The sequence below is a fragment of the Teleopsis dalmanni genome, chromosome 1 (genome assembly GCF_002237135.1).
Source record: "Teleopsis dalmanni isolate 2A chromosome 1, ASM223713v2, whole genome shotgun sequence".
Lineage (NCBI taxonomy): Eukaryota > Metazoa > Arthropoda > Insecta > Diptera > Diopsidae > Teleopsis > Teleopsis dalmanni.
In genome coordinates, this window is record NC_051846.1 from 12,594,189 (window position 1) to 12,617,544 (window position 23,356).

Here is a 23,356-nt window from a genome sequence, read left to right on the forward strand (position 1 = left end):
CCGGGCACAGAACAACATAAATCATCAACAAAGCACCAAACATTTTTCTTTGTGTAGGATATATAAATACATATATACTTTATATGTAAACTAAGCATATAGGTCAGTAAGTGAATTCTATAGAAATCATCGAAATGTATGATATATACTGTATTCGATGTAATTAAATTCGTCTTAACATTTTGTCTAAAGGCAGGCGTAAACAATATTTACTTTTTAACCAATGCATGTCATCAATTTTTATATTTATATAGTTATTATTTTTTTTTTTTTCAAGTAAAATTAGTAATACTATCATTTATAAATATAATGCTTTGAAGGTCTTCACTTCGTAATGGAAACACTTCTCAATCCATAGAAAATTGACTTTCTATTAATTATTTCTGAAGGCTGATAATAATTAATAAATTTATAAAGAAGTAAGGTGCGGTATTTTTTTTTTTTTTTTATTATATACCATTATTATCTATTGTATTTGCCGCTGTTTTATCTATTTTAACAAATCAAACAGTTCGAAACAATTTAATAATATTATAAAACGATAATATTCCGATGACATGTTTAACTTGCACTCTTAGAATGTTTACAAATAATGATGACATTATTTTTTCCAGAAATTTGTGACGAATATGTTAAATGTATTTTACACTACTTCAGTAATCTCTTCTAATTTACCGAAGTGAAGTATTATAAGACTGAGACTTACGCCAATCAGAGAGTTGTTATAAGATGGGAATTGTAAGAGATACCAATCTGTTGTAAAAGATACTAAAAATGAGTATAAGTAGTAGTTAACCTTCTAGTTTATCGGTATGAGATATTATAACATGGGTATTTATCGCAATCGGAGAGATATTATGAAAAGGGGATTAAGTAAGGCACTAATCTGTGCAAAGTTGTCATGTGAACATAATTAATAGTTAATTTTTTAGCTTATCAGTGTGAGTTGTTATAACATGGAAATTGTTCCCAATCAGGTACAAGACGAAAATTTTATAAAATCAAATCTGTGAAAGGAAGAGGAAGGCAAAAAAATATTAACCACCTTCATGCGGAATTCTTGTAAAAGAACTAAATCAGTCACTATCCCAGCAGTTATTATCTTATCTCATGTTATTCTTCATCATAGATTTCAAAATGGCACAATAGTCTTCTTTTTGCATAAAAACTGATCATAAATACATCACCAACTATATGAACAATTAAATTATTTTTTACACTTAGTATCTTTTAAGAATTCCTTCACAATACACTGTAGTATATCATCGCTGAAACCATGCCATCATAACAATTCAGTGCACAAGTGGCCACTGCCTGCTTATCATTCCTCCGACAAAAAAGCGACAGCTTGGAATAACAAAACTGATTTTGCACTAGTACAAGGGAATTGTTTCTTCAACCCAATATTTACGAAGACCTTTAATCGTATACATCTATATAATAGAGTCCTTGAAATTGTACCTTCATAACGATTCGGTTTAGAATATGACTCTATTATTCCTATCACAGGCATAAAGGTGACAACATAGAGCAGCAATAATAGTTTGTTCTAACAGTTTTGTGCCAAATAATCACTTATTACGATTATAACTGAGGTGTGATGGAACTGTAATTCTACAAGTTACTGCCTTCTATTCAATTGTTTAACTATACAATCCATAGTCAATTAATTTGTAACTGACGTTATCCTTTATTTTAATTGTCTTAAATATCTATCATTTGTTATATCCTCTTTGAGTTGTATAATAGAGCAGCTATTATAGCACAAAAGCTGCCTAGTACGCTCGCGATCATTTGAATAGGAATTGTGTTACTCACAGTTACAGTGTAACTAAATAAAACTTCAAAAGAAATCATGTCATTTAAAAAAAAAAAACGGGCTATGTGACGCTTAAAAATTTACAATATACTAATCATTAGTTCCTGCCCAGTAAGTCAAGGCAGGAATAATCCTTATTCCCTTCCTAAGAGTCGTGATGTGACTGGAAAACAATGGCTCCCTTTACTGACAACTATGGTCATGACTTTCACACTGGCAAACCACATATCGCCACACATCGTAGATTAATAGGCTATTCTATAGGTGTTCTTCTAGAACTAGTTGTAATGCATCACAGTCAGTATAGTAGTTACAATGTCTTTTTCAAAATACAAATACTATGTCTTTATTAAAGGAATTTAAAGGTTGTTATAACTATTAAAAAGAGCATGTAATGGAATAATTCTTCTCATTTGTATTCATAGAAGTAATATAGATAGTCCATTACTAACTGGGTACACCCAAATTTATTGTCGGTAATTGTCGACACTACACCTCTCTTAATGCTGTCGTACATATAAATGGAAGTAAAGCCAATGTAAGGCGTTGAACTAATAACAATTCACTTATGTCTCGTCAAAAACTCGTGTTGAAAAGTTAAGTAATTTGTGCAGATAAATACGAATATTTGTAAAAAAGTGTCAACAATTTATTTGAACAATTAATTACGAATATTATAAAAATATATACGAGTATGTAACTAACAATGAAGTTAATAGGAGTTGACAGCGCTTGTCATATAAGAAATATTAAACATATTGCAATAATAATACGAATATTTATAAATTCATAGTAGGAAACGTGAACAAAATAAATATATTATTATTTTCTTTTTATATTTCCAGATTGATTATATAACAAACTTTGCTACTGTAAAAAATGTAAAAAACTTCATACACCATTTGATCTGATCGTTGTGCCGTCATAAAATAAATGTAACAAAATCACATACCTACACTTCAAAGTTTATTTATAAAATATTTGAAAATAAAAAAACACAACAACACAATTGCATAAAATTATCTTAAGAGGAAAAATAAGCAAACATAAAAAGAAACAATATTTTCCAACGTTTTGATATCATTAACACATAATCAGCGCTGGTCGTGGCGCAAAAGATACTTTGTACTCATAGCATAACACATTAAGTTGGATTGGAGCAGTACTGCAAGCAATGGTTCGTGAAATTTTTTATTTTGTTCCCAGTCGGCAGTAGAGAAGCACAGCATAGAGCATGCAAACAGAATTAACTAAGCAGCAGCCTATTAAACGACCCAGCAACAGCAAGACGGATGCACAGCCACAATATCATCATCATCAGCAGCAGCAGCATCAGCAACAGCAGCAGCATCAGCAACAGCAACAAAGGTGAAGAAGCGATGTACGACAGTGCAACGAACAATACCAGACATCACAATTGAACAGGCAAGCTGGTGGATGCTTGAGGTGGCTTCTTCGGAGAAGTATCTAGACCAATACGATTTTTTTGGTAAGACACGGCCGTTCTACTAGGCACAGTAGGAAGTAGCTATTGCTGTTGACAGCTAAAGAACATAACATACCATTTGATTTTTGCCAGGAACGCTATAAACAAACATTGCGGGCACGGAATTACAATAGTTTGGAAAAGTTCTTATAATAAATAGTTTTAATGAAGGAAGAGTAGCGAACTACTTTGACTCGAATTTGATTCGCACACTGACGCTGTAACAGTTGAATGTACTTAAAAAATACTAAAATTTCTAAAAACAAAAAAAAAGGCACGTACTTTAAGCGCCATTGTGCAAATTTAACACAACTTAACAAAGAGTTAGATTACAGAACAGACACACTTTGTGCATCTAATTTGCATCCAAACTGCACCTTGTGCACTACTCAAATATTCGTACATTGAAATAAAATAGACATTGTAAAATAGCGTGGAGGAAAAGTAACAAATTGAAAAACACGCTTTCAAAGAACGTGACTCTTAAGGTAAACATTTAAATAATATAAAAATCATTATCGACGATCACTTATCCGCTAACGCCATTTCATCCAACTTCGTCGTGTTGTATGAACACCACAATCAACAACAACAAAATCAATCTCATTGCTAAATGAAGCGTAATAACACTTGCATTATTTTACAAAATATTTCCCAGTAGTTTCGTTGTCATCATATCAACTTACAACAAGTAGACTCGGCGTGCTTACAACGAACAATGGATTTGGGCAGTGGTAGTGCAAATGCTGCTGCTACTGCTATCGTCGCACATACCTCTACAAACTCAAACGCCGTGATTGGCATTGAAGGCTTACAAGCAGGAAGGTCATTGGATCGACAACACCAACACCAACAGCAACAGCAACACCAAAACCAAAACCAACAGCAGCATCAAATTAAACATCAACATCACCAATATCATCAGTTGTCTCTGGATGACAACGATAAATCCCCATTATCTAATTGCTCAATTGTTAGTAGTTCTAACTCGACAACGTCGTCTGAACCTCATTACAGTGAAAACGTACGACGTCAATTGCCAACTGGCTTGAATTTATTGCCACATCAAGGCAGTGCATCCTCTACAAAAACTTGTGAAGTTGATGTAGGAGATGAGGAACGTGATACATATTCCCCAATTAGCAGCAGCTTAAGTAATACACCAAGTGATGCCGCGGCTCCAACTGCAGGAACAAGTTTAAGTGGCATTTGTAATGGTAATGGCACAACAAATGTGACAGTTGACAATAAAATATATGATGGTTCGCCTCTCCAACCACTTACATTAAAATCCAAAGTTAGCAACGGTATAAGCAGTAACGCATTGCCCGCTGCCAGCAAAGAAGAAAAACAAAGACAAAACGAAGAGATTGTTATAATGGAAACATCGTCCATATCATCTGAGACTGGTTCTTGGGAGTCGGTGTTTCCGCATAATGCAGTAGCTGCAGCCAATATATCGCAATTACCACCTGTCACATCATCTAACATTTGTGATGCTGACTTACGTGATTGTTGTACTGAATTTTTATATAATGAACGCAAAGAACCAACAGAGGAAACTGAGCAGTATGCACATGTGCCGAGAGATGAGAGTAATTTAAATAATCTCAAAGAACCAGATATTATGCCATTTTTACGTGAACGTACTTATTCTGCTGGCGCAACAGTTACTGCTGATACAAGTTCCCTGTTCACAGGTATAAGTGCCTCCTCATTGTTGCGTGATTTTGAAAAACGCGAAAATCCACTCTCAACGTCTGGCACAAGTGCTTGTTTTATAGACGCATCATCCTTACGTGATGAAGATGAGGTACTATCGTTTCCTAGTTTGGATGGTCATCAATCAAATGATGAACTAGATACACAACCTTTTCATCAATCTAAAGAAAAAGATGTTGAGATTGATGTTGAGGGAGATTCTCCTACTAAAAAACTCGAAACATTCCACAAAGCATTCGCCAAATGTAAAGTAAAATCTAAAGAATTAATCGATAACCCAAATAATCCTGTAGATGTATCAAATTTGAGTTCAGGCTCTAATTCGAGTGCAGAATCCCCATTAAAGCCGTTATCAGTCGCATCAGCATCGCCTACAAACAATCTTTCGGATGAAGAAAAACTTTGGAAACGCGAACATGGCATACAAAAAAATCAATTTTCATGTGAGTTGAGAGAGAAAGAAAATGGTCGCTCTCAGCAGCAACAACAAAGTCAACAGCATTGTTCTGCTCATGAAGACGCAACGGAAGCGTCAGTTTCTTTAGCTGCGGATGTCGATTCCTCAGATTCATCAGAGATTGTCAAACTACGTAGAGAACAAGAACGTAAACATGGCCCATATGTTTTTCAACATAATATGCAACATTTTAGCATCCATCCATTAGCAGTTAGTCCCAAGTTTGCACCTTTATCATCAGCAGCTGCTAATGGGACACATCCAAGTGTTGCGCACACTGCACATAGTGATCTCAGCTACACCACAGATTATTCGTCATCTAGTCCAGCTCCAAGTCTTGTTTGGTCAGAACATGAACAACGACCGAGTACCGTTGGACGACATCATAATGAAGATTATGATTCACATATACAAAAACCATCAATATTACCTGATACGCCGCACAATTCTATTGTCCACATTGATCCTGGTTCCAGTAATACTTCTTCCATACATCGTGACTATACCTTATCCTCATCTCTCTCACATCAGCGCGATTCTGGTGCCTACTGTAGTGATGCAACAGATTCCCCAATACCAATGCCGCGTACCCCAAAGCGTTCCAAGTTCGATGAAGCGAATCCAATTATTTCAGGTGGTGTATCTATAAAAGACTTTACCATTAAGCAATGCGAAAGTCCACCAATAAAACGCAGAACCGATACCTGCCCAATAGTTTCAGGTGGTTTCATTTCATTAGACTTTGAGGCAACCAAACCACAAGATGAAGAAGATGAAGAGGTGGAATTGCGTGCGAAACCAAAAACTCGTAAACCTATACCAGGAATAGCTTCGTGGGTGGTTGATATGAGTGATTGCAGACCAGAGAGACGTAGAAGTACAAGTTCAACATCCAGCATAGATGCTTTGCCAGTTAAATTTCGAGAACGTTCTGATTCAAATAGTTCGCATAAAAGTGGATGTGGTTTTTATGTATCTTTAGATGATATGGATAAGAAACCTGAGGATCCTAATGTTTCTGAGGCAAAAGCAGAAATGAGCAAATCATATACAGCACCTAAGTCTACGGGTTTCTTTGTAAATCTTTCGAGTAGCGAATGCAAAGCAAAAGACGCTCCAGTTGAAGAAGTTTCAGATCAAAACTCCGGAGATAAGAAAAATATATTCAGTATGTTTATTGACATTGGGGAAAAGAAACCGGTTTCAAATGGTAATGGTAAACGTGAGCCATTCAGCTTAGCTCAACGGCTCTCCAGTTCATTTACTTCAAACCAACGTCGTATAGACGAACCCCTAAAGTCTAGCGCAAGTTCAACTGAAACACTGATGTCAAAAAGTAATAACTTTAAAACCGTAGTAGAAAATGAAAATGGTGAAAGTAAGTCTCTTGATTATAAATGTAATATTGAACCTCCAATCACCGTGGCTGCCATACGGCGAATTTCTCAGCAGCAGCGTGCTCAAAGTGAAGCTGCCAAACGACATTCTTGGAGCAACAATCAAACCAAAGACGGCACAACTCATGATTATAAACGCTCTATTAGTTTAACCGCTAATGGAGATGCCAAAGATAGCAATAGTAACGGACTGATGAGTATTATAGATAAGATCCCTCTAATATCAAAAACTTCCTCATTGTCTGTCGACAGTTCATTGTCGCCCTATGATGATTATACAGGTTCCAAGTCTGGTTTAAGTACGAGCTCAAATAATTCAGCACGCAATTCGATGTCTGGTGGTGAACGTGAGGAAGATGCGGTAAATGGCGGTATTGCCACCAGAATTAAAAAGCGACGTCGCGATGTACAAATCAACGAAACTTTCGATAAAAGTAGTCTCGCTTCAATAACCGATGGTGTACTTTCCAAAGATCTGTCACCAGGGTCAACTACAGACACAGACGATTTAACTTTCCAACAAGATGAGGAGTTAGCAACTCGCGAAGTAGGACTACAACAAGTACCACCTCCACAAATTCCGTCAAACCGATCATCTGCAATAATTATGGAAACTATCATTGAGGCCAAAGAGACATCATCTCCTAAGAAGTCCGCATCAAGTCATACAATGGAATCGTTACATGCAACTATAGAAAAACAAAAAATGCTTTTGGAAACCGTCAATGAAAATGCTGAAACTGAAAAGTCTGCTTTTGTAAAGTTATCCGATATGGATAAACCAGTCAAGTTTGAACTACAGTCACCCGACACAATGAGTAAAAGTGTAGGAAATCACCGTCAAATAAATCGACTTTTCCAAAATGAATCGAAAACACGACCACATTCTTGGACTATGACACGTTCCACAGGCAATAGTTTTTTGAATATAACTAACTCAGTGGATAATTTACGTAGTTTGTCACGTTTGTTTCCAAACTTTTCGAAAGAGTTCTCCAACTCATTGCCACACGACTTTGCACTTGAACAAAACGATTATATACAAACTGATATAAGTGCAGATTCAAGTCTTGCGTCTAGTTTCAGTCGCTCTGGCATGGATGAGTCTTCCATTTCTTGCCGGCAACCACGACGACTTGGTGAAGATTTGTTAAAAATGTTCCTGCAAGAAATTGCAACCGACATGATTGTAGAGGTAAACGGGCGTCGTATCAAAGCACACAAATGCATACTACGATCACGCTGTCAATACTTTGCCGCAATGCTAGCTGGGAATTCCAATCAAAGTGTCGTCTCATTGCAAGGGTACTCTTATTCTGCAGTTCATTTCGCGTTATGTCACATCTATTCGGGAGCTTCGCATCCACCCGACGGTATTAGCTTAATGGAGCTGGCTGCGTTGGCTGACCTATTGGGTCTGGAAGGATTGAAGGAAGTAACCGCGCATGCATTGAAAACAAATTATTGTCATAACTTCCATAAGCCGTGTTCGGGATGCATTGACGGTATACTGCAGGTATTGCCAGTTGCATTGAATCATGCTTTGGATGATTTGTACCGCAAGTGTTTACGTTGGACTTGTAGACATTATTTGAAGGTGTGGCCAACACGACAATTTGCACAATTACCACCAGATATCTTGGGCCGATGTCGGCAGCAAATAGTAGCTTATTTGGTAAGTAAAAAGTATATGTATCAGAGAAATTTTAATGTAACAAATTTTTCTAGTTTAGAGTATGTTAAAGCTTAATTGATACTATATTTCCTTTAAAAGCAAATATTATGAGCAACTCGCGACTGATAAAGATATGAGAATATTAATAAAAACTGATAGTTACTTTTTAATTTAACAACGGATTGCATTGTTTAGCCATCGTCACTGACTTTATCTGACATTGGAATTGTTAAAAGAAATTTAAGTGGTAAATTATTAAACTGATAAGAAATTGCTGATATATTAATGCGACCTACTTAAAACGAAGCAGCATGAGGACGGTATAATCTATTGTTTGCTCAGCAATTGCATTATTTTGATAATTTTATATCTAAACTATTTCATACTAATATATTTAAAAAAAATTATATAATTTTAAGTTAATACCATTTTAACGATGTATTTATTCAATCAAAACAGATTTATAGTAATCACTTTACTCTTACATTGCAGACGTCGGAGAGTGTACTCGATACTGTACTCGACTGCGACAATTTAGTTGCCCAGCTATCATCCTATAGGTGGGGCGGCATTTGCGAAAATCTTGTGAGAGATATTTTGGAAGCAGCCTATGCTTACATTGCTGATCATTTTGCTAGTCTAATTGCAAGCGATGCTTTCCTTTCACTCGGACATGATCGAAGTTGTCATATACCGCGCTTGGAGGATGTTCTACTACGTACAGCCTCGTCGCTGACTCCTGATCAAGCTTGCCGTAGTTATCAGCGTGTGACACGTTTGAACACAGTATTACAAGCTAAGGTACTACAAATGCCTGCAAATTTAGCCAGCTTGGCTAAAGAACTGCAAGGCTTACAAGAAGAAGATCTTGACTGGGATCCCGAATATATTCGATTAGTGAGCGCCATACTATCAGCTGTGGAACAATGTCTAATACGACAGTGCTCACGTGCAATGCGTGTTACTGCCTGGCAACGTATGGATTTAGATTTGCGTAAGAAAATCCAAACTTTAGCAAGACTAGAGCCAATAGACATTAAGCGTAGCAAACCAGTATCAAAGGCGTTTTCATTTGGTGGAAATACAAGAAATCAAGATCTATATCAGGTAAAGTTAGCCATACAAGCGCATACGAAACGTGCTTTAGCGCAGGATACACAGTTATACAAAGCAACACAAACACAGGATGCCGCGAATGTGCAAACAGCCGAACGTGGTGTACAAGCAAATCATGATTTGAGAGAAGGTAACAGTAAGTAACAATGCATTATTATTCAATTATTCTATTTCTAATTATGCCTACATTAATGCTTCTTTTGTAAACAGGTCGAATATTGAAGTCCAACTCTCGTGCACATGTGCCGCAAGCCCTTCGTGCCAGTTCACAAAGTGCTAATGTCTCTGAACGCAATAGCATTAATACTGCACACAGGCGTACACAATCTGAAGCACCCATACCAACCACAAAGAAGGTAGCAAAAGAAGCAATTATAGAAACAAAATCTAACGAGTCCACAAAACAAAAAGTACCTCGTTTGGCTGATATACGACCGCGTTATCTAGAACCACGTAAAGCTCGCACAGTAATTGTTAATGGCTCTACCGGGCCAATACGTAGTGCCACCAGTTCAAGCATACCAGCAACAAAAGGAAAAGGTCATCATTTATCATCTAGTGACAGTTCACGTCATTCTAGTCCAGCCGCTCGTAAAAATGCGTTGAACGCAAATAAAATTGGTACAAAATCGGCAAACATGTCGCTAGATAATCTCTCTTCGTCTACGCGGCGTAGTAAGAATTCTTTAGGCAAATCATCGGATAACGATCCGTGTAATGATTCTCTAAATGAAAGCATGAAAAGTTCTGTAATAACCAACAAAACTATTTCGCATGAATCTTTATCAGGCGTTAACAAACTATCTCGTTCGAATCCAGTTATACACAATAACAAAATAATTGTGAATAGACAAACTCAGAGTACCAAAATGAATAACACCAACAAATCCCACAATAGGCCCACAAGTATAAACAATAAGACAAGTCGTCATTTGCAACAACAAAACATTACCTCAAATGGTTCTAGTCCATCTTCGATTAATACTAACAAATCTGCTGCAAGTCGTCTGTCGTCGGTTAGTTCAACGCAATCTGCACGTGATATATACAAACAACGCTCAATTTCTGTGCCGGCACAAGATGTCACAACGACGACTGCTGGTCAGCGTCGCAGTTTTCTTTCTGCAAAATCACGTGAGATACTCGCTAAGCGCGCTGAAAAAAATAAACAACAACAGCAGCAGCAATTGCAGCAACAGACTAACAGTTCAGGTGATGAAAAGGTTACTCATCACGTAACTGGACCAATGCGTTCTGCTTCTCATACAGCAGTTACCACGCTGAACAACAATACACAAAATCGAAACTCTTTACCCTCGAATATTCCAACACGGCGACCCAATACATTGCATCTGAAGAAAACCATTGGCATAAACAATAAAGTCAACAATAGCAATGCAATAACAACAGCAAATAATAAAAACAAAATCACCAGCATCGCAGCAAATGGAGTGTTCAAAGCAGCTCAGGCTGTTAAACAAAAAATTGATTTGCTCATAGATACAAAAGCCACAGTACCAGATATAGCACCTATTTGCACAGAATCGAAATTGGAACGTTCGAGCACGTTTTGTAAAGAGAGTTCCGACCTCGAACTAAACGAATTGCAGATTATTGAATAGATACACTGCATAATAAAATCTCAAATTTTAATGAGGTATTTTTTTATTAACTAAATTTAAATTTAATAAATTAATAAATTTAATATTAATTTTTATTTCTAGGTTTAATGTCAAATATCTATGCGAATAATTTTGCAACAAATAAATTAAAATTATTTTAACTAACGTTACCCGTCTATGAATAACCACTGAAGTAAATTATATACTAAATTAGTAGACGCCTATAAACAAACAAAACCCTCCTTTAAGACAAACAATAAAAATAGTAAAATAATATGGCAACTCTAGTCATAAAAACGTTGCTTTATAAAGCTTTGGAGAAGAAAGCTGAATAAAAGTTGATAAAACATTTATTTTAATGAAAAAAAATGATTATAAAGCGCAAATTTAGTATAATTGCTGCAGAAACGTATTATATTTTTAGTTGTAGTAGTTAAAAAAATAGTTTGTTGCATTAAAAAAAAATTAATTGGAATAAAATTAAAATTTAACAAAAATGTTCTCTATTAGAAAAACAAAAACGAACAATTTCTGTTCAATTAAAAATGAATTAAAAAGAAATCAATTTTTGAGTGACTCTCATTCTATGCTTAAGATTTTATTTATAATTATTTTCAAAAAAAAAAATTAAAAAAACAAAAGAAATTTTGAAAAAAGAAATGTGTAAAATTAAACAAAAAACCTTTTTTGGTGATATTATTTGAACAATAAGTTAAGAACTTTTTATGAATGTTTTTAGTTATAAATAATTTTATTATATATCGTTAGTTTTAAATATTAATACTTATGTTAAAATGTATTTTGCTAAAAGAAACAATATTTTAAAAACTGCCTACCTACCTTCGACTTTATTTATAAATAAAGCCTTAAAAATTTTTTGTGTGTTTCCAAGAAATTTACACAAAATTTCGCTGAATTGAAATTTTAAAGAAACTTTAATATTTGGTAAAATGAATGCAAAATATATTTTATATTTTTATATAAATAAAATTAAAAATTATTAAGCAATAACACTGAAATTCGTGTTTTTTTCTTTATTTTATTATATTTTATATTTTTTTTTTAATTTAACTTAACATCTCTGTCCATTTTTACTGCGGTCTTTTGGAAATAATTTTTTCAATTTTTTTTTAGAATAACTTTTTTTAAATTATTTATTAAATTACTTTTACAAATTTTAAGAGAAATTAAATGTTTGTTGTAACTTTTATATTTCATACTTTTAATTAAAAATAAGTAAGCTCTTATAAAATAAATAAAAATATATTTATTACAATAAAAATATATACATACAAAATACAAACTATTTAATAATATTGTATGTTCTTCTGCTTTTCCAATATAAATTTAAAATAAAAATTTATTTAAAATAAACTTTGCTTTTTCCTTTTTTAAATAAAATTTTAATTGCGAAAGCAGTAAAAAATATTGTAAAAGTCTATAGTTGTTCATACAACTTATAAAACTCATTTTTAATGAAATAATTAAATTAGTCTTTATTTAAACCACATAAACATAATCTTATTAAATATATATTCGAATTCGAATTAAGTAATTTTTACCTCCTCTTTATCTTCATTTTCAACGTTACCTTGATTGGACTTAACCCATTCATTGAATACATTTCGGCAGTGTATGACAACACATTCATTGCTGCAGTACTCATCCTCCCAATCTGGATTAATTATCGCACGTTTCGTGCAACTGTCCCGCGCGCATTTCTGTGCTGATCCAGCTTCTGTGAGCAACTGAATTTGTGGTTGTGCTTCTATCTCGTTTGACGACGAATCGTCTGTTAGGTCAACACTACTCACTTGTACATTAGCTTTACCCCTAGTCAATATATCTGTCTGTGGCTTTGTTGCTTTCGTTGATCCCTCTGTATCAAGAATTGGGTTATTATCTCTTGGTATTGTGAATACAGCCGGTTTGGTTTGTAGCGTTTTATTGCTGACTCCCTCACTTTGTTTAACTTGTTGCTGCTGCTGTTGTTGTTGTTGCTGCTGCTGCTGACGGTAAAGCGACATTTGTTTCATATAATCGGCCCGTAACGTGTCAGATTTTCCTTGATATACACTTTTATGCGCAGCATCCAATCCCTCCCACATAGACCCAACAATGCGAGATATCTCTTGAAATGTACTGTCTGGATTCTGCTGTTTTATTGCGCTCACCGTATCTTTAAAAAATAATGCATAGGCTGATAATGGCTTCTTCGGTTCAGCAGATGTTGTAGCTGTGGATGCAATTCCGGGGTCTTGCAACGTGTCATCCATGCTGCGCACTCTTTGCGACTAGATAAAGAATATATTTTTTATATTATTAAAAGCAAATGAACGCTGTGAAAACAAACTTACTAGAAGTTTCTTCATTGATTCAATAAATATAAACTATAAATAATAAAGTAATGCTTTGTAATAGATTAGAATTAATTAAATTAATTTCTATCAAGACAACGGAAATAAAATATAGAATTTTATTTATGTCGAAAGTTCCTGCATTTCTTCTTATAATATAATTCTAAACAGACTCAGCCAATACAAAAGATTCGTTAGTAGTGATCTTTTGTTTATGCAAAGGTCGTTCTGTTGATTTGCCTTACACAATTTAATTGCTGTTGTCATGCTCACTGATAATTATATTTTTCTAAAACAATTTTGAATAATTTTTTTAAAAAATGAAAGATTAATTGCTTTGATTAATTTCTGATTAGTCTAACATAGCTTTTACTATAATGTGATCGGTTTTTAAATAGGTCTCGTTGCCGAATCATATTGCAGCTATTTGGTATGTAATAGCCTATGAATTTATAGATGAATGTTGGAAATGTAATATATATAGGTTTATATATAAAAACAATTGATATTACTCTATGCAACTTGTTAATAATAGATTGATAATCGCAAAGAAATGGAAGCACTGCAATATTAATTAATGTATATAAAATACATATCTAACTATTACACTAGTGGCGCCATAAACGATCGAGTATTTCAAAACCACGTCTCGTCGATAACTAAGTACCACTGTCGTAAAACTACCATTCATAGGCAAAGACTTACTTATGAACCGAGTTACTACCCACCTTATAACAATCATTATAAGGTGAAATATTCTGCGCTAATACACATACGAAATAAGCACCTGGAATGTAGATTAGATTATATTAGATTTTAAGATGAGTTGGAAACTTGTCACCACGTCACTGCATCCTTTGAGGATTTTTGTGACATACCTACTTCAGTTCCATAGACGAGTAGCAGTTAAGAACGCCAATATGTCTTTTGGAGAGATGTTGCCTAACACCGCTATATTTGGATAGGCAATGGATAAGTATCGAAATCTGAATCTGACAAGACTATCACAGTGACACAGAATGTGTTCTGCTGTTTTTTCTCCTGAAATGTATATTCTTATGAAAGAGAAAGAGCAATAAAACTTTGTAAAATAGGTTCTATACTACTTTTTATTGACGCAACAGAGCTTAGAGACCTACTATAAACCCAAAAAGGGGCACAATAGACCCGACGGTGGCAGTGCCACATCCCCTAACAATAATAATAATAATAATAAATGTTATTCGGAATAGAATTCAATATACAAGTATATAATGTAAACCGCATTGGAGGTGAACATTACTTTAATGACATTACAGAATTATGTAATTAATTAATAGTGAAATTATGGTGTGATATGATATGTTCATGATTAGTAAGAAGAATTATTTAATTATTTTCTTGTCACATTTTATGTATTATTCTTCAAGCATATCAAATATTATGTTTTTATTAGCATATATGCACTTTTTATTTAAGTACACGGAAGACGTTAAGTTAAAACGAAGTTCAAGAAGGAATGAGTAATTGAAAATTAACCTGATTCAGATGTGGGGATCTGGCCTCTTTAATGAAACAGAAAAATTATTAAATGCGCTAAATAGTGTAGTATTTAAAAAATGGAATAGATTTTATGATATATTGTGGAGTGAAGTTGCGTTTAGTTACGGTAAAAAAAAAAGTCCGAGAAACAAATGGTACTAGAAAATGCACCTGGCACCAGATGTTAGAATCTTACCATGAATCTTAATTAAGTAAAAGAACAAATAAAATGCGATATAACCTAAAGCAAATCTTCAATATTGAAGACAACATATCACTAACCGTAGATTTAGTTGTAGATTTACTATTTATAAGAAAAGCAAACCATGCAGTTTGTCTTAAGAATCGGGAAACACCTTATGTTACTGCCACATCAATCATAATGAATACAAAAATTTTAGGGTATTGCAATATTTACGTTTCTTTAGTAAACGGAACTCAAGAATCAACAGGTATTTAGATTAATCAACAGGTATCAATAGTGTAGCGCAACAAATAGCTATGTAGACTGGCAGTGAAGTGGCCTGACACGATAGCTGCTGTCATAATTTTGTGACAGTTTATTTAGTGCTTCACTGACTGCTGCCATAAGCAAGAATGCTATTTAGGGTGAATCATTTTCGATATCGGGAAGTGACGCATTTCAAAAATGTATTGTTATTATAAAATATATTTTTAAATGCAATATTTAACAATTAAAAAATATAATAACGTAACAATCGTGTGAGCACAGCGTATTGAATAAAAAGTGGATCAACTGATTTTATTTTTTTTTTCTATGTGGACCGCCGGTACTGCGCACTGTTGCTTCAACTTTCTGAACACACAATTTTAATAAAATTTTTAACACAATTAAATATTTTTCATAAGAAATGAATAACATAATAAATAGACAATTTGACTATTGAATAATTTATAATAAAATAAATAAATAAATAATTGCGCGTTTCCATATAATTACAACAGCTGAACGAACTGCTGCAAAAATCAATATCGCTATTATATTTCGCACAAATTGAGTTTTTCTTGATAAATACTTTAAACATTTTTTAAATATTTTATTTAATTCAATAAATATTTTTAATTCATTTAAGTTTTTTTGCTTACAGTAGTTTTGTTTAAAACGTTTTCTGGCAGTTTTTCACTTAACCAAATTTCACGTACTTGACTATCGGCGTACGACACATTGTTGTCATAATTTTTAGGTGTAGTTTGCGTTGTTGTTGCTGTCGTTGCCGTTGCCGTTGTAGCTTTTGTATTCGTTTCGATATCTGTTAAATCAAATTCTTCGTCTCCAAATGAAGGTGTATGGAATATTGTATTCATTACTTTTGAATTGAATGTTAATTGATTAAAAATACAATTGAGTTTGAAATAAAATATTTAAATGAATTATTATTAAATCAAGCAAAACAAAACAGCATCACAAATCTTAACAACCAAAACATATAAAACGGGACATTGCGATTGCAAGCATTGTACTGTTATCTCTTTTTCACGAAAGCAACGGCTGATACCCAGTAGGAAAGTTTTTAAATACGCTAGTGTACTTAGAAAAATAATTATATGAAAATGGCAGTGCAAGCAAAAAATATTTATGCAGAATATATTTTTATTTAAACAATAATTATTGCAATTATTTATACGTTCCAAAATTCTTTAATTTTACAAATAAAATAGATGATTATCATATTGTTTAAAAATGACACCAAATTAACTTTTTGTCTAAATTTTTATAGTAGTTTAATGCTATATTTATAGAATATATTACAGAAAATAATAATATACGATAAGTAATGATATTAATATTTTGAAATTATTATTGAACTAAATTAGTAAATAGACATACAAATGTCTATATATATATATATATATATATATATATATATATGATATTGCTTATCATATTACATTATAAAAAAAAAATATTTTTATACAAAAAAAAGTTATACAACACTAATACATTTCTTTCAGATGCAAAATACTGTAATGTTTTACCCATGGGTAAAACCAGGTGCACATGTCGTAAAATCTACTACTTTTCAGGTGCCAGTGAAACGGTTAATATTACACTAAGAATATTATGATTCACTATCGAGTACATAATTACAGTGCAACCGACAATAACACAATAGGTCTTTTCCACGAGCACTCGTAGTAATTTTGAGTAACACTGTGTATACACAACTACGTTCGACTTGCAAATTTTCGAGTAAATAAGAGCATCTGAGAGACCATAACATCCCTGTCGAAATTTGAAAATTGCTACACAGACTTTATTTGTACATTTTATTTCAAGTAAAATTTGTGTTGATGTATGAATCAGCTGTTTTAGTTCGAATTTAAATTTTTGTATTGTTTATTTGGGCGGTACTGGTGTTCTCACCAGACTTTACACAAAGCTATTCCATGAAAATTTGTGTAAAGAGCGTAATTTCGTACTTTATTTGTGTTACGCTATCAATTTGCACTTTACTTGTGTTTAACTTGAGGTTTACTACGAGTAGCTCGTGGAGGAACAGACCTAATATACCTATTTAGAGTACATTTACTTTGTTGTTGGTACTTAATAGCATAGCTATGATACGATTACTTTTATAAATATATAACTGATTACTGTTGTCTATAAAAAGTTACAATTTATCAAAAATTGTCAGCAAGCAATATGATTGGACGATTAAAGTTAAAAATGAAATAAGCGTTAATGCTAGAAATACTAAAATATCTTAAAAATAATTAGAAAGGACATCTTCTTGTGCTTCTTGTCGAAAATATAAACCATTTCATTTCCAATCTACTGAGCCTATATATTTATATCTATTATAACCACAAACAATTTCAGGGTTCCCGATTTCTGTATGTACCCGTCCGTTATCTTATGTAGTGACTAACATCAAAAAGTTATTTTTTTTAACATATGTCAATAAAACCATTCCGAAATACAAATAAATTATATCTGAGTTGAAAATCTTTTGTAGGATTAAATTCGGAAAAAACTAACAAGAGTAATGAGGTTATTAGAAAAAGGAAACCATATCTCTCTTATCGGCAAAAATATATTTTGAAAATTTGAAAAGAAATAAAAAATTAAGGACTTAATTGTGTAGGCAGGTGCGTGCAACCGTAAAATCATACAAGTATTGAAGAATGTTGTAGAAGAAGCGCACTGTGCTCAGTGCCAGGTTGACACAATAGATTGTTCATTATACATTCTGGTTAAAACAAGATTAGCAGATACTCTAAATTACACAATCATTCGAGAAGGTATATCTAACCTGCCCTTTGTGAAAGACATAAACAATTCTGGTTTCGTATTATTATTGTCATAGGGATTAACCTATTGTGTAATCTATTATCTGGTAAAGCCAAGAAAACAGTTTTAGATAATGGTAGGAATATTAGAGATAGACTAATTTACATACTAGGAGAGACAAGAAGAGTTTTTCTTTAGTTAAATAATTTAATATACCTTGGGAGAAAGATAAAAAAATTTTTTTTGGAATATTGGCGATAAACTGTCAAACCCACTTCTCGGAAAGACCAGTATAGATTTCTATATCAAAAAGTGAACAATAAACAGAGGAATAGTACCTATATTGAGTTCCATGGATATGGACTGTTTTACTGGTTTATAAAGAAACATTTATTATAAAAAAAAAGGTTTCTTTAAATTTTTTAAAATTTAATTAAATATATTTTTTTAAATTTTACTTATAACAAAAATATTTAATAATAAGAGTGTAAGTATATAATAAAACGTAATAAAATAAAGTTATATATACATATAAAATATTTAATTGTATAACAAAAAATATAATATAAAATAAAAATTTATAAAATTATTTACGAAAACTCTGGAGATAAACCCAATTTTTTAAAACAAATTAATTATTTTCTAAGAACTTAAAATATACAAATTTTATCTTTTATCACAATTCTTTATATATAAATTATTGTTATTTAAAATATAAGTTAAATTATTTATATCTGAATAAATATTTTTATATTAGATTTATATGCACATTTCACAAAACTAAGAAAGTAACCAATATCTTCATATACGTTATATTATTCATATATAATCAATAGTGATATATAGCTTTATAACTAAATTTAATTAATATATTTGATAAATATATATATATATATATATATATATGTATTCTCTTCATAAAGATTGTTTATGACTACAACTACTTTCGTTTTTGTGACTCTAAATAATTGGCGGTAAATGTGAGCAGCCGATAGCGTTGTTTGAGATTTCTCGCTCTCACATGAGCAGAGTTCACTTCTTCCGTATAACTACCTGGAAACCAACCCACTGCTCCATCACGTATTCGTTCTCCTTGATACCAACCTATAAAAACAAAATATTTTTTAAATTAACTTTTCATAAAATGCAGTTTCAGTTTCACATACCATCCGGAAGTTTGCGTGTTACATTCACCACATCACCGACCTCCAAATTTAGCACATCCGGTTCTTTGGTTTCGTACGTATGTTTGACAATGACTTGCGGGCAATCCCATTGTTCGTAAAGTTTCTCGCCTGGTGTTTCAGCTTCAGGTGGACGCATGGCTTGAATCCAACGCTCTTGCTCAGAAATAGATGGACAGGAGAGGACCTGTAAATAAGGCATGTTGTGAGTAAAACTAGATAATTCAGACATAAATAATATATAACTTACTAGTTCTATGGTTTTGCGTTCATGATTTTCGAGCAACGTCATTAATATAAGATTTTTACCAGTTTGGTTGATATCTTTGGTTGGCAATTGTGGCAGTGAGTCGCCCGATGATATGGTTAACATACTACGCGGACAATAATCGAAGACAGTGAATTGCTGATCACTTTTACGTTTAGTTAACACAAGTAAATCGGAGAATAGGAAAGCATATATAATTGATTTGGAGAATTTCTTGCCAAACGTTAATTTGATATCATCACCACGCCATATAAGATGTGTCAATTCACCCTTTTTCACAAGAAAACGCGGCTTTGACCCTGGCGCTGGTACACCAACTGGCGCTATGGCAAGTGCTCGTATCGTTGTTGGAAATTCGAGTTGTCGTGATATGCGCTCAATTTCGTAGGCTTGTTCACAACGATTCGCCGCTTCGTTGCATTGGGTAACAATTTTGTTCATAATGGCCAATGTCATTTTCCAATTATCGTACTCATCATCGTTTGGACTTACTTTACTGAAGACCGCGTCAATTAGTAATGGTAAACGAGTGATGCGTTGCATGGGTAACATTAGGAAAGAGTGTAAGTTAAGTCCACAACACGTTGAATCTCCTTCAAGCAAGTCTAAATTCTGTGAAAAGAGACCTTTAGCTTCTTTCAAGCGTCTTAAAGTGCGATCCATACGTCCTTGATGTTCACAGAACGCTATATAAACATGAAAACTTTTCTCAGCGACGGCATATATACGCTTACTCAGACCAAGCAGCATAATATTGTCTTGCCAGCACGCTTCTAGCTCAGAGAGTAAACGTTCCGAACATTCGTGCACAGGTACAATGTATGAGAACAATGCCTTACGATCCCGAGCACAAACAGTTTTAGTATCACGAAATATGGGATGATTCATGAAATGACTACGTAGTAAATTTAATGACTTGAGATAACTGGCTTCGGAAGTTAACACTTCGAATTTGGCTTCCTGTAGCGCTTTTTCTCGTGGAGTTAGTGTAACTAAAATTAATAAATATTTTTATTAGTATTATAAACTCAGTCTAGTTGGATATTGTTTTTTGCTTACGTAATATGCAAGAATTTATAACTTCTGGAATTTCACTCCATAATGTACGTGAAGGTCCATTCTTTGGACCTATTAATTGTAAGGCCGATGGCCTGGAACGTCTTTGATTTTCTTCGTTATGAGTTCTGCAATCAACTGTTAAATCAGTTTGACCAATTTCTTCATAGCCATCTGTGGACCCATCATGATCATCCAGATCGCGCGCAATGGCCTAAATGAATTATACAAAATGTAAAACCAAAATTAGTAAATAATATGTTCAGTTGCAGGAAAGAGATCAGAGGTAGAGGTTACTATATTTTTATCTGTATAATATATAATAGAAACTTAATTTCTGAAGAGCATACCATCATAAACATCATTATTGTTATTTCCATTTATTTTAAAACACATTAATATTTCTATCAAACAAAAATATTTAAGGATATATTATTTTAATTTTGATCTCAGTTAACTCTACACTCGCTATACCAATAATAGAACAAATAGATTCTCTGATCTCAATTATTCATATAAATAAAAACTTATTTTTTCTCACCTCTAACTTTGCGGCGCTATATATTTGATATAAAGGCTCGTTCAGAAACATGCTGTGCATATCATCACTCAAGCCACCCTCATTACCGGTAGATACACCAGAACTACCACTTGAACTAGCAACCGAAATGCCACTGGTTTGATAAAGGCCTGCTTCTGCATACCAAGAAGTAGCATTCGGTGTTGTAGAACCACATTGACTACTGGAGCTTTTGCTGCCGTTAAGAGATTCATTATTTACTGCCAAAGAGGAGCTGTTCTTAAAGACACCACATTCCGCATACCATGAAGTTGTGGGTATAGCACTGCGATGCTTATGTTTGGCGTCATCTGGCGGTGGAGGTGGAGGTTCATGTGGTCGTATACCTATTGTAGTACGTCTACGTTGTGCTGATTTGGCTTCCTTTTTCGACTTACGTGCAATTGTAGAGAATTTTTGTTGTTCAGGACTTGGCACCGTATCAGGCATAGGCAAGTCGCCAGATGATGCCTTTTCAGAGAAACCAGAATCTAGTTCCCCGGAACCGCCATGAATTGGATCTTCAATATAAAAAGTACTACGCGTTGAGGAAAGTGTAGAAAGCTGCTTAGTGTCAAAATTACTGCCAACTAAACTCTTACGCAAGCGTGATTTGAAACTTTTACCCGTTTTAGACTTTGAGCGTAGGGTGTTGCTATTATTGCCAATCTCACTGTTGGATCCATGTGAACTAAGATTCTTGTCCGATGTGCTCAGTGGTTTTACATCACTAATATTCAGACTTGGTGGCGTATGGAATTCGGTATTTTCATAAATATTGTCTTCTGCATTCGGTGATGGTATTGGTGGTGGCTTTCTCGTGGACTTATAGAGTTTTGATTTAGTCTTTGGCGCATTTTCATAAATATTACCATCTACATAGAATTGAGAGTTCTCATACAGTTTTTGTTGACTATCGCTGTGCTTTTGTATGGAATTTGGAGACTTTTTATTTGAGATGAAATTTTTCAATTTTTTAACCATGGCGTAAACTTGATTCGTCGAAGCAGGGGGATCTGGTAATTTAGCATTACGTATGTCTACACCGCTATCGTTGTGCTATAAGTAGAAAAATGTGATTACAATTTCAATCTTTAAAAAACTATAATTATTACTACATACATTTCTCATGCTCTCCTCTGTTTCATAGACTTCATCTGTATCCGTATCAAAAGAGTCATAATCTTCTGAAACGCCATTTCCAATCACATGCGGAGAGGCAGAATGTTTTTTCTTGTGTTGAGATGATTTTAATTCTTGTTTGGGTGAATCTTTGTTTTGTGTGTAGTGTTGACTATAGCTGCGTTGAACCACGAGTGCGGTTTGACGTTTAATCCCCAATGGCGACAAGGATTCATAGTAATGATCAGAATCATCTGCAATAAAAATGCGACAATAAAATATTTTTTACGGATGAAATATAAGTAAATATTTTTTTGTTGGAATTTAACATTTATTTTATGATAAAATATATTTTTAAAACACATAACGTGCTTATAAACCAACCTACGAAAGTGCTTATTACAACAGTTTCCTTCGACTTATCGTCATCTTTTGTCAACGCTCGAACAAACGTCACATGTTGACGTTGTCGGGTGTACGTGACTTCTTCCCGTTTAGAATTGATATTTTCATAAATTGGCTCGACAAGTTCATTTTTTTCATTCACTTCACTGTTAAGATAAATCTGACTCGATGGAGAGGTTATGTAAACTTCACCCGCTGCCCTAGGACGTCTTTTCCTAGGCATTGTGCGTATGGTTCCATTATTTTCCATTGAGCTATTTTCACTTTTATTTTGAATTGGTACGTTTGTTGTAGCTGCCATTTTGATTTTATGTACATAGTTCTTTTGATTAAAGTT

The 23,356-nt window shown here is 33.5% G+C and overlaps 3 protein-coding genes across 5 annotated transcripts in view; 1 reads left to right on the plus strand and 2 right to left on the minus strand.

Moving 5' to 3' along the window:
- LOC119670353 overlaps window positions 1-11,436 on the plus strand; it is a 61,910-nt gene extending 50,474 nt beyond the window's left edge. The window contains exons 2-5 of one of the 2 annotated variants that reach the window (XM_038080578.1): window positions 2,665-8,556; window positions 9,049-9,808; window positions 9,883-11,329; window positions 11,397-11,436. In XM_038080578.1, the coding sequence (XP_037936506.1) occupies window positions 4,024-8,556; window positions 9,049-9,808; window positions 9,883-11,294 (6,705 nt within the window). In that variant the 5' untranslated portion in view covers window positions 2,665-4,023 and the 3' untranslated portion in view covers window positions 11,295-11,329; window positions 11,397-11,436. The remainder of the gene's footprint in view (window positions 1-2,664; window positions 8,557-9,048; window positions 9,809-9,882; window positions 11,330-11,396) is intronic. The other variant, XM_038080579.1, reaches the window with a different exon arrangement.
- A 1,296-nt stretch (window positions 11,437-12,732) lies between these two features.
- LOC119671788 (TOX high mobility group box family member 4) lies at window positions 12,733-16,635 on the minus strand. 2 transcript variants are annotated; one of them, XM_038082567.1, is made up of 2 exons: window positions 16,337-16,609; window positions 12,733-13,588 (listed from the first exon to the last, which is right to left on the minus strand). In XM_038082567.1, exons 1-2 carry the CDS (start codon window positions 16,496-16,498, stop codon window positions 12,842-12,844), a joined length of 909 nt encoding a protein of 302 aa, XP_037938495.1. In that variant the 5' UTR covers window positions 16,499-16,609; the 3' UTR covers window positions 12,733-12,841. The 2 variants fall into 2 exon arrangements, with proteins under 2 accessions (XP_037938495.1, XP_037938494.1); XM_038082566.1 differs by having other exon boundaries at window positions 12,735-13,588; window positions 16,280-16,635.
- A 2,559-nt stretch (window positions 16,636-19,194) lies between these two features.
- On the minus strand, window positions 19,195-23,341 carry LOC119672903 (rho guanine nucleotide exchange factor 19). The gene is made up of 7 exons (XM_038084070.1): window positions 22,999-23,341; window positions 22,615-22,868; window positions 21,475-22,551; window positions 20,937-21,147; window positions 19,860-20,869; window positions 19,592-19,796; window positions 19,195-19,529 (listed from the first exon to the last, which is right to left on the minus strand). Exons 1-7 carry the CDS (start codon window positions 23,318-23,320, stop codon window positions 19,366-19,368), a joined length of 3,243 nt encoding a protein of 1,080 aa, XP_037939998.1. The 5' UTR covers window positions 23,321-23,341; the 3' UTR covers window positions 19,195-19,365.
- Between the last annotated feature and the right edge of the window lie 15 nt (window positions 23,342-23,356).

What these genes read in the sequence shown, in the direction of transcription:
- LOC119671788 (XM_038082566.1), bottom strand. Translation starts at nt 16,498, where the DNA reads ATGAATACAATATTCCATACACCTTCATTTGGAGACGAAGAATTTGAT. An exon ending in ACGTTTTAAACAAAACTACT is followed by an intron (nt 13,589 to 16,279) that starts GTAAGCAAAAAA and finishes TTCTTTATCTAG; the next exon opens with TCGCAAAGAGTGCGCAGCAT.
- LOC119672903 (XM_038084070.1), bottom strand. Translation starts at nt 23,320, where the DNA reads ATGGCAGCTACAACAAACGTACCAATTCAAAATAAAAGTGAAAATAGC. An exon ending in TGTAATAAGCACTTTCGTAG is followed by an intron (nt 22,869 to 22,998) that starts GTTGGTTTATAA and finishes TTTTTATTGCAG; the next exon opens with ATGATTCTGATCATTACTAT. An exon ending in AACACGCAAACTTCCGGATG is followed by an intron (nt 19,530 to 19,591) that starts GTATGTGAAACT and finishes TTGTTTTTATAG; the next exon opens with GTTGGTATCAAGGAGAACGA.